Source organism: Suillus subalutaceus, assembly GCF_016647625.1.
Source record: "Suillus subalutaceus strain FC151 chromosome Unknown DFJ58scaffold_243, whole genome shotgun sequence".
Lineage (NCBI taxonomy): Eukaryota > Fungi > Basidiomycota > Agaricomycetes > Boletales > Suillaceae > Suillus > Suillus subalutaceus.
This window is the reverse complement of record NW_024540492.1, coordinates 925-17,626: the sequence shown is the minus strand read 5'-3', so window position 1 is coordinate 17,626 and position 16,702 is coordinate 925. Positions and strand designations below refer to the sequence as shown.

At 48.0% G+C, this 16,702-nt stretch overlaps 3 protein-coding genes across 3 annotated transcripts; 2 read left to right on the top strand and 1 right to left on the bottom strand.

Annotated features, from left to right (window-relative positions):
• Positions 1-813: 813 nt before the first annotated feature.
• On the bottom strand, positions 814-3,614 carry DFJ58DRAFT_847753 (uncharacterized protein; the record flags this gene model as incomplete). The annotated part of the gene is made up of 15 exons (XM_041393511.1): positions 814-980; positions 1,115-1,155; positions 1,474-1,571; positions 1,643-1,855; positions 2,092-2,141; positions 2,217-2,243; positions 2,374-2,399; positions 2,445-2,467; positions 2,508-2,530; positions 2,596-2,743; positions 2,796-2,861; positions 3,064-3,150; positions 3,221-3,248; positions 3,427-3,435; positions 3,529-3,614. 15 exons carry the CDS (start codon positions 3,612-3,614, stop codon positions 814-816), a joined length of 1,092 nt encoding a protein of 363 aa, XP_041236085.1.
• A 7,021-nt stretch (positions 3,615-10,635) lies between these two features.
• Positions 10,636-11,717, top strand: DFJ58DRAFT_735992 (uncharacterized protein; the record flags this gene model as incomplete). The annotated part of the gene is made up of 2 exons (XM_041386725.1): positions 10,636-11,445; positions 11,481-11,717. The coding sequence occupies 2 exons, from the start codon at positions 10,636-10,638 to the stop codon at positions 11,715-11,717; spliced, it is 1,047 nt and encodes a 348-aa protein (XP_041236084.1).
• Positions 11,718-14,057: 2,340 nt separating this feature from the next.
• DFJ58DRAFT_847751 (uncharacterized protein) lies at positions 14,058-16,472 on the top strand (the record flags this gene model as incomplete). Its single annotated transcript, XM_041393510.1, has 8 exons — positions 14,058-14,120; positions 14,374-14,622; positions 14,674-14,751; positions 14,799-15,162; positions 15,314-15,415; positions 15,473-15,508; positions 15,579-15,971; positions 16,069-16,472. The coding sequence occupies 8 exons, from the start codon at positions 14,058-14,060 to the stop codon at positions 16,470-16,472; spliced, it is 1,689 nt and encodes a 562-aa protein (XP_041236083.1).
• Between the last annotated feature and the right edge of the window lie 230 nt (positions 16,473-16,702).

Genomic DNA, 16,702 nt, shown 5'->3' with positions numbered 1-16,702 from the left:
GGGTAGCACTTGGCAAAAGGCCAAAGTAGCTGCATTCTACTCGGCAAAACTAAATGCCACGCAGCGAAACTACCCTGTCCACGAATAGGAAATGTTAGCGGGCATGGAGACTATGCTGAGGCATCAGGACATACTGCAGGGCTGCCCCTTCACATGGCTCACGGACCACAAGAGTCTGATTCATCTATTGAATCAAAAGAACTTGTCAGGGCGCCAAGCGCGATGGATGGAGAAGTTAGGCGAATTTGACTTCACCATTGAGTACCTACCAGGGGCACACAACATTTTGCCAGACGCACTGTCCAGGATGTATGACTTTGATGCACCTGGTACAGTGCGGTGTAGAGACTCGCGTTTCTCCAGGCTCATATGGGCCAAATCCACACCTTTTCACGATGCCCTCAATATCCTTGCAATGCGCCTTCTAAATTCAAAACGCGCCTCAAAACGCGACAAACGCGCATTTGCGTTAGCGTGTTTCAACCCATACATGCTTTCGCATTTTGAGTATCCACATCCCTGCAGTCGTGCATCTGTAATAACGCGCTTCTGTCGTGTTTTGCCCTAGCGCATTCGCTCTGTCGCGTTTCGCGTATCTTTGAGTTCAGTCGCATTTCGCATTCTGTCGCATTTCACGTTTCTTCGAGTTCCGTCGTGTTTCGTCGTGTTTCGCATTTTGTCGCATTTGTCGCGTTTCACGCTGTCGCGTTTTTCGTGTTGGTACGGTCGCACTTCGCCTTTCGTGTTTCACCTCCTATGCCGTCGCCTTTATAGCGCCTCGCCTTCTCTCATTCTCGCATTGACAAACCCTCGCTACTGCCTGTTCGCACCTTCCTGATTAGGCACATATGCGCTTTGGCGCGTACCAGCATGTTTGAGCGCGTTACATCGCACTTCATCGCACTTCCCTAGGATCCGTCGCCCATCCTCCGCATGTCCTGTCCTAGTCCTCCAAGGTCCATTGGTGCGTGCTCTTTTCACTAGAACTCATATGGCGTCACACAGGCACTTGTACTTATCACTATGTTTCATTATGGACCCTGACTTACCTCATCACATACCTTAGTGCTCCCTACTCAGTTCCGAGGCCTGGGAACTCGCTTAGCATACTTACATGTCAGCATGTTCATTTTTCTGTTTCTCACTTTCGCTCCACTACCATCAAAGTGTATAGTTCAAGTTTCTAGCAGAATACACTTGTTTCCCTCCTATTGGCGCTTTGACACCTTTAAGTGTCTATTCCTACATCTATCAAAGCCCTGATTCTCCCATTTGATTGTCACCTCTACTCGAAGCACTCCATTGTGATCACACGAAGTGCGCTTTGACATTGAAGTGCGCTTTTCTGCACTTTCCGCCTTATTAGCGCGTTTAGGCGCCTTTAGCTAGCGCTCTTCACTTTTGGGTGCATTACTTGCCTCAGTGTCCCATCCAGGCTTTGAGACCGAACCGCTGGTTATAGATCCCCCTCACCTTTCACTAGAGGAATCTTTCTCAGTAGCAATCCCCTTGGGACGACTTTCCACTCGTATCCAGAGGAGCACTTGAGAGCCCACTTCCCACTCTTCCCCCTAGCACGCAGCTATCATTCCTCGCCCTCAGTGGGTGCTGAGCAAATACGTGGCGCACGACGAAAACGCACCAATTGTTGACACGTCGGGACTGGCAAGTATGCCCATGCTTGTGGGAGCTGAGGCGGAAGCCCTATCCCTGCGCCGTAGCACCAGGGTCGCTCTATGGCCTCTCCAAACTCAGATTGGCCCAAGGAGAAACAAGCATACTGGGAGAAGTATGTTGGCCCCACACAGGCACCTCGGCCCAGGAATGGGCCAACGATCAAACGATCGACCATGGACTGAGGGTCAATGATCAATCAGTCAATTAGTTCATCGGAGGATGGCCAGGGTCACATACCTCAACCATCAACCGACCTCTCAGGTCCCATCAATGAGATGGGGACTAGGCAACCGGTGACAAAGGACCCACCTAGTAAGAGAGGGCAGCAATCCGCGCTGCCAGCAGAGACTGGGCGACCGGAAACAGGCAGAGAATTCGCTCAAAGGATGAAGAACAGATTCGTCCTGCATGGACCCAAAAGCCCTGCCGAATGAATGGAGGGGAGGGACCAGGAGAAGAGTCACCTGGACAAAGACAAGGAAAAACACGATGAAGTCAGCAAGGAAGTCACCACGCCGGAAGTAATACCAGTTACTTACCTGCACGAGACAGAACTGTTAGACCAGCTGCAACACCAATACACTAAGGATCCGCTCTTCAGGAAGATCCTTGAGTCGCCAAAAGAATTCCGTAACTTTGAAGTCAAAGACGGACTAGTAAGAATCAGGCTCAAGGACAGGGTGTCCTTGTGCATACCTGACATCAAGGTCGGGGAAAGATGCCTCATCGAAATGGTCATCGACCAGGCACACTCAATCCTGGCACACCTGGGTGCAGATAAAACACTATCCTACCTCCGAGAGCATGTGTGGTGGAAAACAATGGCACACAATGTGTGAACATTCTGTGTGTCCTGTAAAATGTGTCAGTGCAGCAAACCACCTAACTAGAAGCCCTATGGCCTCCTAAACCCCTTACTGGTGGCCTCCCAACCTTGAGAGGCCATTGGAATAGACTTTGTAGGCACACTCCCATTGTCCAAGGACTGGGATGGGGAATATGACTCAGTGATGGTCATAATCGACCTATAATCCGGAATGGTCCATTTGGTGCCAAGCTGAACGAACTATACAGCAAAAGATGTTGTTGAGTTAGTATTTGCGGAAGTCTATAGACACCATGGACTGCCCAGAGCCATCATCAGTGACTGGGATGTCCTGTTTACTAGCAATTTCTGGACTCGCCTGAATAAACTCATAGGCGTGCAGTTGAAGATGTCGAGTGCATACCACCCTGAAACGGATGGAGCAACCAAACGAGTGAACCGAACCATGACCCAAATGCTAAGAGCATGCATAGCCCCTAACCAACGGGACTGGGTGGCCAAACTTCCTGGAATAGAATTCACGATCAATCTCGTGCGATCTGAATTGACACTACTCTCACCTTTTTCATTGGATCAGGACAGACCCCGCGAGCAATGATTTGGGACATGCCCGGCTCCTCTGAGTATCCAGGAGTCCGGGTTTTCACCTAAAGAATGAAAGATGCTATAATGTCAGCCTACGACACCGTATTATCTGCCAGAGTGAAACAAACCTACGAAGCCAACAAGCACAGGCGAGCTTGCCCTATGATCAAGGGAGATCACATAATGCAGTGACATATTCCCTTACTTATAGGACAGCCCATGTTGACATTTCTCCATAACAGTCGGGCCATCCCATATGTAAGATTATCACCATATATACTGGGTGGGCCAGGCAGTAGACAATACCTGAGGCTCAGGGGTGGGCCTACACTACACACCTTGTGGAACTCAATAATATCATAGAGAGTAGTGTTATGGTATATAGGCTATGACTGCTAGATGTTACCCGAGGGTGAGGGATGGGCCCAGTATGTAGTTACCGACACAGCACCATTTGCAATAGGATGTCGGGAAATGGTATCGGGAAATACACATTGGCATTAGCACCGCCCAGAATGCTTGCCATGTTTTAATGACAAGGCATGGACCAGCAGGAGAATTTGCCAGGCACTCGGGGTGCTAACACCCATCACATCCTGCCGATAATTTACTGATTTCATGACTGAGATACCATTGTATCGCTTTTTACCCCTCTAACTCATGCACCGAGAAATACTGATGAACATGAGAGATAAAATTAGCCCAGGATTGTGTGTCCCGGTCAGGGAATACTCCAGGCACCCAGGGCGCCGGCAACGCTGACATTCCACTGGAATTTAAAGATTTTATGGTCAAGATACCATTTTCTTGCTTTTTACCGCTGTAACTCAGGGCCTGGGAAATATTGATGAAGGTGGAAGGTAACATTGGCCGGGGATCATGTGGACCGGTGGGGGCATATGTCAGGCACCCAGGGCGCCGACACCGCCAACATTCTGCCACATTTTATAGATTTCATGGTCAAGATACCATTTTTTGCCTTTTACCCCTCTAACTCATGTACCAAGAGATATTGATGAATATGAGAGGTAACATCGGAATAGCATGATATAGACCAGTGGGGAACTATATCAGGCACTTGGGGCACCGACTCTGCCGACATTCCACCGGACTTTAAAGACTTCATGGTCAAGATACCATTTTTTTGGTTTTTACCCCTCTAACGTGTGCACCAAGTAATATTGATGAATATGAGAGGTAACATTGGACTAGCATGATGTAGACCGGCGGGGGAGTATGCCAGGCACATGGGGCGCCGACTCTGCCGACATTCCACCAGAATTTAAAGATTTCATGGTGAAAATACATTGTTTTTGGTTTTTACCCCCCTAAAGCCTGCACCGAGGAATGTTGATGAATATGAGAGGTAACACTAGCCCAGGATTGTTTGACCCGGTCGGGGAATATGTCAGGCACCCAGGGCGCCGACTCTGCCGATGTTCCACCAGAATTTAAAGATTTCATGGTCAAAGTACCTTTTTTTTTTGGTTTTTACTCCTCTAACTCATGCACCGAGAGATATTGATGAATATCAGAGGGTAACATTGGGCTAGCATGATGTAGAGCGGTGGGGGAGTATATCAGGCACTTGGGGTGCCGACTCTGCCGACCTTCCCCCGGACTTTAAAGATTTCATGGTCAAAGTATCTTTTTTTTGGTTTTTACCCCTCTAACGCATGCACCAAGGAATGTTGATGAATATGAGAGGTAACATGAGGCTAGCATGATGTAGACCGGCGGGGGAGTATGCCAGGCACTCGGGGCGCCGACTCTGCCCACCTTCCACCGGAATTTAAAGATTTCATGGTCAAAGTACCATTTTTTTTTTGGTTTTCACCCCCCTAACATGTGCACCAAGGAATATTGATGAATATGAGAGGTAACATTGGCCGGGGATCATGTGGACCGGCGGGGACATATGTCAGGCACCCATGGCGCCAACTCTGCTGACATTCCACCGGACTTTAAAGATTTCATGGTCAAAATACAATTTTTTTGGTTTTTACCCCCCTAATGCCTGCACCGAGGAATATTGATTAATATGAGAGGTAACATCAGCCCAGGATTGTTTGACCCAGTCGGGGAATATGTCAGGCACCCAGGGCGCCGACTCTGCCGATGTTCCACCGGAATTTAAAGATTTCATGGTCAAGATACCATTTTCTTGCTTTCCCCCCTCTAACTCATGCACCAAGGAACACCTACGAATATGAGATGGTAACATTAGGCTAGCATAATGTATACCGGCGGGGGAGTATGCCAGGCACTCAGGGCGCCGACTCTGCTGACCTTCCACCGGAATTTAAAGATTTCATGGTCAAAGTACCATTTTTTTTGGTTTTTACCCCCCTAACATGTGCACCGAGGGATATTGATGAATATGAGAGGTAACATTGGCCGGGGATTATGTGGACCAGCGGGGGAATATGTTAGGCACCCAGGGCGCCGACTCTGCCGATGTTCCACCAGAATTTACAGATTTCATGGTCAAAGTACCATTTTTTTGATTTTACCCCCCTAACACGTGCACCGAGACATATTCATGAAAGTGAAAAGTAACATTGGCCCAAGATCATGTGGACCAGTGGATACAATAGTCTACATTCCATAGTCTTAACTCAATAGTCTACCACTTAAAGTCTTCACTCAATAGCCTAATACAATGGTGTGTAAACTTGATAGTCTTTACATGAGAGTCTAATGCATACCCTTAACTCAATAGCCTTAACTCAATAGTCTTAACTTGATAGTCTTAACTTGATAGCTTTAACTTGATAGCTTTAACTTGATAGTCTTAACTCAATAGCCTTCATTGTTAACTCGACAGTGTTAACTTGATAGCTTTAACTTTTAACTCAATATCCTTAACTCAATAGTCTTAACTCAATAGCCTTAACTCAATAATCTTAACTTGATAGCCTGATACAACAGTGTCAACTGTGAGAAAATAGTATCTTGACCATGAAATGTGTAAAATGTAGCACAATGTCGGTGGCATCAGTGCCCTGGGTGTGTGGCATATTCCCTGACTGAGACACATAATCCCAGTTCCTGGCCAATGTTACCTTCCACCTTCATCAATATTTCCCGGTGCCCAGGTTACAGGGTTAAAAAGCAAGATTATAATGTGGCACAATGTCGGTGGTGTCGGCGCCCCAAGTGCCTGATATCTTCTCCCACTGGTCTCCCCGGTGTGGGTATCACAACCTGGCAGGCACATATAAGAAAAATGCTCAGCCAGTATAAGTGAGTCTCAGCTCTGCCTAGCTGCTATACTCGCAGAATGCAAGAACGTTTGACCCTAAAGGGGAAGCAAGGAAAGCAAGGATCCACGGAATGATGCTGAACAACCCTGGTGAATGGTGGTGAAATGCGGTGAAGGCGCGCGCGGGAAAGCGAAGTGTGAAGGTGCGCGGAGCGCGGGAAGGTAGTGCAAGCGGTGCACAAGTGTAGAAGATGGATACTGAGACTGATAAGAGGAAAAGCGCGGATCTAGACGGATACTGACAGTGCCACTAGCTATAGACTGATGCTAGGGCCTCAAGATGATGAAGGACACATGCATTGCATGGAACTAACTGATGATAGATACTGAGTGGTAGGAAGGTAAGGTGGGTGTAAAACCGAACATGAGTGTATGTAAGTTCTACCTAAGCGCTCTCCCAGGGCTCAGAGCCGAATAGGGAGCGCTCTAAGTATGTAAATGAGGTAAGGTGATGTAAAGTAAGGGTGCATAATGAAATGGGAAGTGTAATATGCTAAATATGGTCAGATAACGAAAAGAAACATACCGAGGGACTGGTTGGACGATGGATGGATGCTCCTGGATGCTGTGCGACATAGTGCTTAAGCGCGAGAAAGCGCGCAAGGCGCGCATGTGGGAATACTGCGCTGAAGATGAGGAATCGTGAGTGGGTCTATACTGAAAAATATAAGATAAGTCGCCTGCAGTAGTCCTCGAACGCGAGTAGAAGTCGGCCCAAGAGGATCTTTACTGAGTCTTTTCCTCGAGTAAATGCGAGGGGATGCGCTGAACGAGTCAGCAAGGGAATCTGCGCAAAGCGCGGGTGCGAGACGCCTTGTAAATGTGAAACGCGCGTTAACGCGATGAAAGGCGAAAGCGCGACGTAGGCGGAACAAGCGCGCTATAGGGGGCAGTGAAGAGGCGGAAGTAGCGCGAAGGTCTCTCAAGATTTTCTCAAGAGAGCTTGTTGCAAAAGAATAGAGAGTCGCGCAGTGGTTGTGTTGCAAATGAATAGAAATTGATTCACAGTATACACTGATGCAGGATGATGGGATGTAGTGAGTAAGTAAGTAAGTGAAAAATCTATCAGAGTCCCCATGTCTAAGGTAAATGTTCCCAGGCGCTGAGCCGAAGCGGAAAGCGAAGCGAAAAAGAGTTGTTGTGTTGTAGAATAAGGAAATATGTGTAAACAGACGAGGTATATAGCTAAAGTCAGTTGAAAAGATAAAGGGAGATGCACCAGCGGATCATAGAGGGACAGGACAGGACGTGCAGAGGACAGGCGACTTGGAAAAGTGAACGCGAAGGTAAAGCGCGAAAGCGCGCGCAAAGGCGCCGTAGTAACGCGAAAGGCGCTATAGAGGCGCGCTATAGGCGCCAGATGCGCGGATGCGCGGATTAGGCGGAAGTGTCGCGCGTTTAGCGCGTTTAAGTCGCCTTGTCGTATATAGCGCGCGTTAGTGGAGACGAAGTGGAAATACGGCCTTTGTGAGGCTACTCGCAATGGAGTCTCTACAGCGCGTTGTGCGGGAAAGTGGTGCACTCTATAGGGAATGACTAGAGGGTGATGGTGCAAGTTGTGCCGTGAAGGCCAGTCATCAGAATTCATAATATGAGCCCATATGAGCCCGCAGAAATGCAAGTCTCTACACCGGGCTAAGGATCCCCTTGCCAAAGCTAATGGGCCACATTCCAAATGTCCATTTACCGCCGACCCCATTTCCCGGTGTAATGCTGCCAATGTTTATTGACCCAGCTGATGCAAGTAGACTATTGTAGACCATTGCCGGCAATCATTCCTGATATCTATATGTGCATCCTGTTTCCAGAATACTATCACCGACCTTCCACCTTCATCAATATTTCCTGGTGCATGAGTTAAAGGGGTAAAAAGCGAGAAAATAGTATCTTGACCATGAAATCTTTACAATGCGGCAGAATGTTGGCGGTGTTGGTGCCCTGAGTGCCTGGCATATTCCCGACCGGGACACACAATATTGGGCTAATGTTATCTCTCAAATTCATCAATATTCCTTGGTGCACACATTAGAGGGGTAAAAAGCAAAAAAAAAATGGTATTTTGACCATGAAATCTTTAAAGTCTGGCGGAATGTTGGGAGAGTCAGTGCCCCGAGTGCCTGACATATTTCCCCACGGGTCTACATCATGCTAACCCAATGTCACCTCTCATATTCATCAATATCCCTTGGTGCATGAGTTAGAGGGGTAAAAACCAACAAAATGGTCTTTTGACCATGAAATCTTTAAGTTCCAGTGGAATGTCAGCAGTGTCAGCGCCCTGGGTGCCTGGCATATTGCCTGACCAGGACACACAATCCTGGGTTAATGTTACCTCTCATATTCATCGGTGTTCCTCGGTGCATGAGTTAGAGTGGCAAAAACCAAAAACAAATGGTCTTTTCACCATGAAATATTTAAAGTCCAGCAAAATGTTGGTGGTGTCGGCGACCTGGGTGCCTGACATATGCCCCCACCGGTCTACATGATCCCCAGCCAATGTTACCTCTCATATTCATCAATATTCCTTGGTGCACGTGTTAGGGGGGTGAAAACCAAAAAAAATGGTACTTTGACCATGAAATCTTTAAATTCCGGTGGAAGGTCGGCAGAGTCGGCGCCCCGAGTGCCTGGCATACTCCCCCGCCGGTCTACATTATGCTAGCCTAATGTTACCTCTCATATTCATCAGTGTTCCTTGGTGCATGAGTTAGAGGGGGAAAAGCTAGAAAATGGTATCTTGACCATGAAATCTTTAAATTCCTGTGGAACATTGGCAGAGTCGGCGCTATGGGTGCCTGACATATGCCCCCACCTGTCCACATGATCCCCAGCCAATGTTACCTCTCATATTCATCAATATTCCTCAGTGCACGTGTTAGGGGGGTAAAAAACAAAAATGGTATCTTGACCATGAAATCTTTAAATTTCAGTGGAACGTCGGCAGAGTCGGCGCCCCTGGCATACTCCCCTGCCGGTCTACATTATGCTAGCATAATGTTACCTCTCATATTCATTGGTGTTCCTCGGTGCATGAGTTAGAGGGGGGAAAAAAGCAAGAAAATAGTATCATGACCATGAAATCTTTAAATCCCAGTGGAATGTCGGTGGTCTCGGCGCCCTGGGTGCCTGACATATGCCCCTACCGGTCCACATGATCCCTGGCCAATGTTACCTCTCACATTCATCAATATTCCTTGGTGCAGGCTTTAGGGGGGTAAAAACCAAAAAAAGTATTTTCACCATGAAATCTTTAAATTCTGGTGGAATGTCGGCAGAGTCGGCGCCCCGAGTGCCTGGCATACTCCCCCGCCGGTCTACATCATGCTAGTCCAATGTTACCTCTCATATTCATCAATATTCCTCGGTGCACATGTTAGAGGGGTAAAAACCAAAAAAATGTTATTTTGACCATGAAATCTTTAAAGTCCAGCAAAACATCGGCGGTGTCGGCGCCCCGAGTGCCTGACATACTCCCCCACCAGTCAACATGATCCCTGGCCAATGTTACCTTCCACCTTCATCAATATTTCCTGGTCCCCAAGTTACAGCGGTAAAAAGCAAGAAAATGGTATCTTGACCATGAAATCTTTAAAGTCCGATGGAACATTGGCAGAGTCGGCGCCATGGGTGCCTGACATATGCCCCCGCCATCCACATGATCCCTTAAAGTCCGGCGGAATGTCAGCAGTGTTAGTGCCCTGAGTGTGTGACATATTCTCCGATTGATCTACATGATCCCTGGGCTGCATTCCAAATGCCCATTTATTGCCAACCCCATTTCCCGGTGTACTGGCGCCGATACTTATTGACCCGGCCAATGCACATAGACCATTGTAGACCATCACCAGCAATCATTTCCAATATTCATATGCACATCCTATTTCCCAGAATACAATCACCAATGCTAATGGACCATTGCCGGACATCATACCTGATATCTATGCGCTGATGCTGTTTTCCAGGATCCCCTTGCCGAAGCTAGTGGGCCGCATTCCAAATTCCCATTTATTGCCGATCCCATTTCCCGGCCTACTGCCACCAATACTTATGGACCATGGGCCCACCCGAAGGTGGTCAGGACTCAATATTGTAGGCCCACCCCTCAATACACATACATTAATTCCGATACCCATGGGCCCACTCCGGAGCATCAAGCCCATTCTACTGTGGGCCCATGGTGGGCTGGCCCGACACCTATGGAGAAATGTCAACTTGGGCTGGCCGAGTCTATAGGGTCAAGTCACTGAAGGGGCTCAACAGATTGTTCCCCGGACGACTCGAAATGCAAGTGGCAGATTTCGAGGCCTCCGAAGCCGAGTGGGCGATCGACAGAATCTTATCGCACCACGGGCGACGGACGGACGCCTTGTTTGAAATTCTGTGGAAGTCAGGGGACAAAACCTGGTTACCTTATGCGCAAGTTGAAAAATTGGGCGCACTTACCGAGCATTTGAGTTTCCTTGGGATCCAAGATGTCTCGGATTTGATGGACGGCAGTGGGGAACCTCCGAAAGATGACCCCCAGGTGTTTTTAGGGCACCTTACCTGCGATGGACTAGCCTATAAAGTCCCTATCTCCCACTTCCTCAAATACTCCCTCGCCTTCTCTAGATCCTCCATCACAAACCATCCCTTGACCATCCACTCCACCCAGAAACAGCCCAGTATGGCACCCACTCTGCTCAACCACGTCAGCGCTCGTCACTTCACCTTACCCAACACGCTGGGAGAGGATGGGGAGATGCTTGTCACCACCGACATCCTCCGCGCCTACCTCGAATACAACACTCACCTCAGAGCCGGCACTGCTGCTCTTCGTTACACGCCCAGCGGGTACGGCAACTTCGCACTGGCCTTCAACCTCATGCAAACTGAGGCCGGGCGTACCTCTCAGATGGCGCAAGGGGGCCCCGACGAACCTCGCATTTCCGGTCCTGCGCCCTCCCTGATTGACCTCATAGGAGAGGAGTCAGCTGCGCCTACCCCCGCATCCCGCGCATGCACCCCTGAAGGAGGGCATTACCTCAACCCTCAGAGGGCTGAGCTGCTCAAGGAAGCCCTGTGGATGAACCTGGAGACGTCAAAGAAAAATGTGAGTGGCGGGACAGGTCTATTGCTGAGCGAAAGGCGGCCAAAGCAGCCAAAGGTGACCCCAGCATCCACGGAACTAGACAAGCCACACAACACCAAGATAGAGGCGAATGGTCTAGCACAGGCTCTGGAATGGCCTCCCCCTCGCCTACTGCACTGGCGCGCATGGAGGTTGACGACGAAGAAAGGTCTTGCACCAAGGGCACTGGGAACACGACAGCAGGGACGAAGGAGACTGACCCTGCTTCGAAGAGGATTCCGAAGAAGAAGTGAAGGGTGTGGACCACCCTTGGAGGGGAGTATGTGGTGGTTACCTTGATCAAGGAGTAAAGGAACCGGCCATTGCCTGGAGCAAGAGCCTAGACCACTGTCTCGGCGAAACCCTAAGATGTATTTGATTTCTGTTTTCACCTTCAACAATTTATTTTATCTCGGGCACTTTACTTACCAAGTATTTAAACCCCCTACTTGTAACAAAGTCCCCTTAGTTCTTTCCAATCTACCCTGACTGGTATCTGGTTAACATTGCGTGAAAAGACTCTGTTTGTTACTTCCTGTGCCGTTACATCAAGTCACTACTTTGACTAACGTCACAGCTGCCCTTTGGCATCGCATCGGAGCCTAAAATAATATCTTATCTCTACCTTCACTATGCCCCGTCACTCCCTACGCAATGAGCTCCTTGATGAATTGGACGAGGCACAACTAGCCTTGAAAAAGGCAAGGCTTCAGCGTGCAATCCGAAGTTATGATCTCTCTGATTCTGATTCTGATGACTTGGATTCGGACGATTCTGACCTTGACACAATTATCACACCTCCGTCACCTCCTACCCCCCTTTTTTCTCTGACAGTTCTGACTTTGACTCCTCCAGCGATGAATCTGACCACTTCGCCGCATGTTGACACGCACGAAACCTGTTTCATACATGGTCATGATAAATTTATGACACATGCTAGTCCTTACTATAGCCTATACACTTCCCCTGAATTTTCTATACCTTACTTCAATTTACTTTAGACATTTCTAAGCATGTATCATTAAGATACGACTTAGCGGTTCAAACTAAATACTTAATGTACCCTTTATCCTTTCTATAATTCTTTATTTTATTTACCCCTATGCCAAACATATGTACATACACATTCTATGCACACTGTATTTACATCTAGGTACTCAAGGCAGTGGTGCCAACCAAACCAAGTTGAACTGGTTTGGAATTGATTGGTAATCAATGCACAGCAATAAGGCAGTGCTAGAAGGACCTGAAACACAGCCTTTGCTGAATATTCTAGAACATTCCATGAGTATATTACTAATCATTCCATGACATTCTATGACATTCTGGAATATTCTATAGTACATTAGTAATCAGTAGCACAGCCACTAGTCTAATAGTATATAAGGGGCTCATTTTCCCCTCTTGTGAATAAATCAATTTCATTCCCAAGTATTATCAGAGTGAGACAAAGTTTATAGGGGAACATTTTTTCACCCCTAAGATTCTTAGCCCCTACTATTTGAGTGAACATTCAAGTGATTATTAGGAGAAAATATTAGTTTATTTGCTCCACATCTTTGACATTATTCTTCGCACATTCTTCAGAAGTATTTGGCCACATTCTTGAGCCATCTTTGATTACATAATCATCCTTTATTCTAGTTCTCTTTTAGACACAGGAAAAGTTCTGTGGGGAGAATTATACATATTATTCATCAATCAGGGTAGACACAAATAAGACCTACAATCTGTCAACGAATATTAAGAGCTTGGCCACTTAAGACTACATCAAGGTGTACTCTATTCTAGACTGCGTCATTACTCATTGTGAGATCCTGAGCAGCAGAGAGTTGGTTTCGAGGCCACGTATTGGGACGATCCCACTAGTGAATTTGTTCTCCATTGCTGAGTATAAGTAAGAGATATCCAAGAGGGATATATATTAAAGTTCAAGCTCATTGCATACAGCTGCAACATATTATTCTGAAGCTTATAGCACTACCTTGTGCTACTATTGTTTCTATTGTTCTTTGCCTCTTTTACATCACTAGCGTTCGCTTGAAAAGTTCAACACATCTCGTCCCCCACGAACGCCCACATTATCAACCGTTGGTAATTGTCTGAACCGTTGACCGTGGAGGATTGTGAAATTTGGTGATTTTCTTGCCTTTCACATCCTAGTAAGACAACGTTATGACCGTCTGAACGACACCATCACTTCCCTTTGTGATGAGGTCATCAGGGCACGCGCACCTCAGGCAGTACTTCTCGGTACTATTAAAGGTCTTAGAGACCCCATTATTATGTTAGAGTTATATGGTCTAAGAGACCCAGCCTCGTAGATGAGCTAATTATAGCACACACCAAATATGACTTGCTTCCTCCACAGCGCCTCGCCGGATCCTCGTGGCCCTCGCTGAATTCTACATACACTCCGCTACGACCTTGCAAGACCCTCACCAACATCCCTGTCCGCTCCGTTCAGCCTCTGGATAGGGTGTATGGTGAGCCCACCAGATATAGAGCCTCGGCGCTCTTCTTGACATCTTGGGCACTGCTGTCAGTTGCCAAGTCTGTTTTTTCTATTCTGCACTACTACTACATTAACCACCATGCTGCCCATCCGTCCTACACGTGGTGCTCAACTGACGTCTATGGGACTAGGACACCACTTTGTGAGCCCGAAGAAAACTCGAGACCCCAAAAAAACACAGATGCTTGTTCGCATTCCTGGCGTTAACTCCCAACATCAACGCATCCTCGACCAAATGGCTGCATTGATGAAGCCACAAGATTGACTACCGGAATTCCTAGCTCTAAAGTTACACAGGCGACATTTCCAAGAACGGAATCAAGTGGATCAAGGATGAGTTGTATCGTCAAATTGGTATATTTGATCCATTTCATTTAATGTTTATTCACTGACAGCGAGGAACAGATGTACTGGGTGGCAAACCAACATCCACGAGGTTGTTTCCATGGAAGACGCTCCCATTGGAGCTCACGCGTATGTCGATGATCATCAAAGGATATCCGGAGGACGTGCTTCTCCCAGGTGGATTGCATATGGCTGTTAATAAAGGTATCTCAAACCTGACTCTGAAGGAGACTGGCATTCTTGTCGCAGCATTGAAGGCGGGGACCATGAGCATCAAAAAGTTTCTGAAGCTAAGCAAGGTATGTTTTCATCTTAGTCTTTGCATTCTCACAGTTGACCTTTTCGTACAGCTAAAGTCCTCACTTCTGAGTGCCCAGTACTGGAGGGTTCACCTCCTGCAGCAGATTTGGTTCACACCACTGGACACTGTCTTTTTGTGAACGGCAAAACTGATTGCCTGGGTGCTCCACGCCAGAAGCAGAGTATAGCTGCAACAAAAGTCAAAGGGAAAACATCGAAGAAAGCATCAACACTGCCTCCTTCCGACAACGAGTCTGACAATGAACGAAACACGGCTGCATCTGTCCGCCCTAAACCTCCCCCCTCCCGAGAGTTCAGAGTCGTTGCACGCCCAACGGGCCAGAAGATGGTGAAGGAGGTCATCTTGGTATCTAGCGATTCTCCGTCTGGCTCAGAGGACCCAGATGAAGACATGGAGCAAGCAGCGACTCACGACACCGACTATGAAGATGATGTTTCGTCCAAGAAGCGGAAAGCGAAATCAGAGGGCACCTCACGAGCATCCAAGAAGAGGGTCTCGCCATCTGTTGCAAAGAAAGGTAAGGAACCTGTGAGGCCCAAGGCCAAGGAGGCTGCTGAGCCCTCTGGAGATGATCGTCAATATGTGGCAGTGTGAGGTATGTCTTTGCTTTCTTTTTCCTCTCACTTCCTACTACAAGATAGCTGATGTATGTTATGTATGCTATTTAGTTCGACCTAGGCCTAAGGCCAAGGGACCCGCCGAGAGGAGAACACCACTGGAGACTGCTGAGCCCTCCGGTGATGAACATGTTCAAGATGTGACAGTGCGAGGTATGATTTCCTGTTCTTTCTTTTCGTTTGGTTCTAGGTAGCTGACGTATACTATAGTCCAACCTGCCAAACGTCTGTGTGATGCAGCCCAAGGTACTGATTTGTTGACAGGTACCATTTCATTGACATCACTGTATTTCTCACTAACTGATACAATCCTTAGAACATCCTGTGACCGCGAATCCCCTCATAGATAACAATGCTGCCGTCATCTCCAAGAGCCTCCCCACACGTTCCTCGTCACCCTCCCCAACTCATTGTGATTTGAAGGACTTAGTCCTGGACAACGTTGTGCGTGCCGGATCTCTCGTGCCAGCTTCTAAGTCACCTGCCATGCAACCTCCATCCCTCCCACGTGGAGAACCTCTTCTGCCGGCTGCTCCGGCACCTATCGTGCAACCTCCATCTGTCCAGTTTGGGGAATCTCTTGGGCCGGCAATGCAGGCACCCATCATGCAACCTCCATCCGCACAGGCACCCATCGTGCAACCTCCATCCACCCAACGTGGGGAATCTCTTGGGCCGGTACAACCTCTAGCTACGCACCATGGGCACAGTGAGATGCGACGTGCTGAGTCAGAGATGGCAACTGTACCTGCCGACGGAGACATCAATACCGAGAATCACCCCCATGATGCATGCACATGATGCAGACATGAGACTGGGGATGTATGGTCAATGCCCAAGGGGTCCAATGCCATCACACTATGGACCTGGCTATGCCCGGTACCTGCAGTCCGAATATTATCATGATTCTTGCATCCCTCACGATCCTCGCATCCCTCACACTCCTCAGCCCCCACATGGTCCTCAGCCCCTGCATGGTCCTCAGCCCCCACATGGCCCTCAGCCCCCGCACAGCCCTCAATATCACAGCGGCTATTACAATGCTCCCTACCGCGACTCTAGAGATGGTTTTGAGGGTTATGTCGAGAGCTATTGGCACCCTCCAAGTAGCTTATATTATGGTCTGGGAGGCAGATATCAGCATGGGTATGGGCGTGAGTACCCTAACAAGTATCCTCAGGACCCGGAGGATGGAGGACAAGCTCCTTAGACTTGCAGGCCTCATTTTTGTTCAACCATTCGGCGGCATTGAAGTGACTTCCTCCGCCACGCATATATTGAGTTGTATCGTTATTTTGCACATTGAACTCATACTTCCGATCTTTTGCTGTTGTTCTTGCCATTGATGTATCTACCCGCGTCCTTTTGTATATACCATAGTACTAAGCAATGCATCATTTTGAATCTGAATCAGGCCTTGTTCCATCAGAGAGGAAGAAC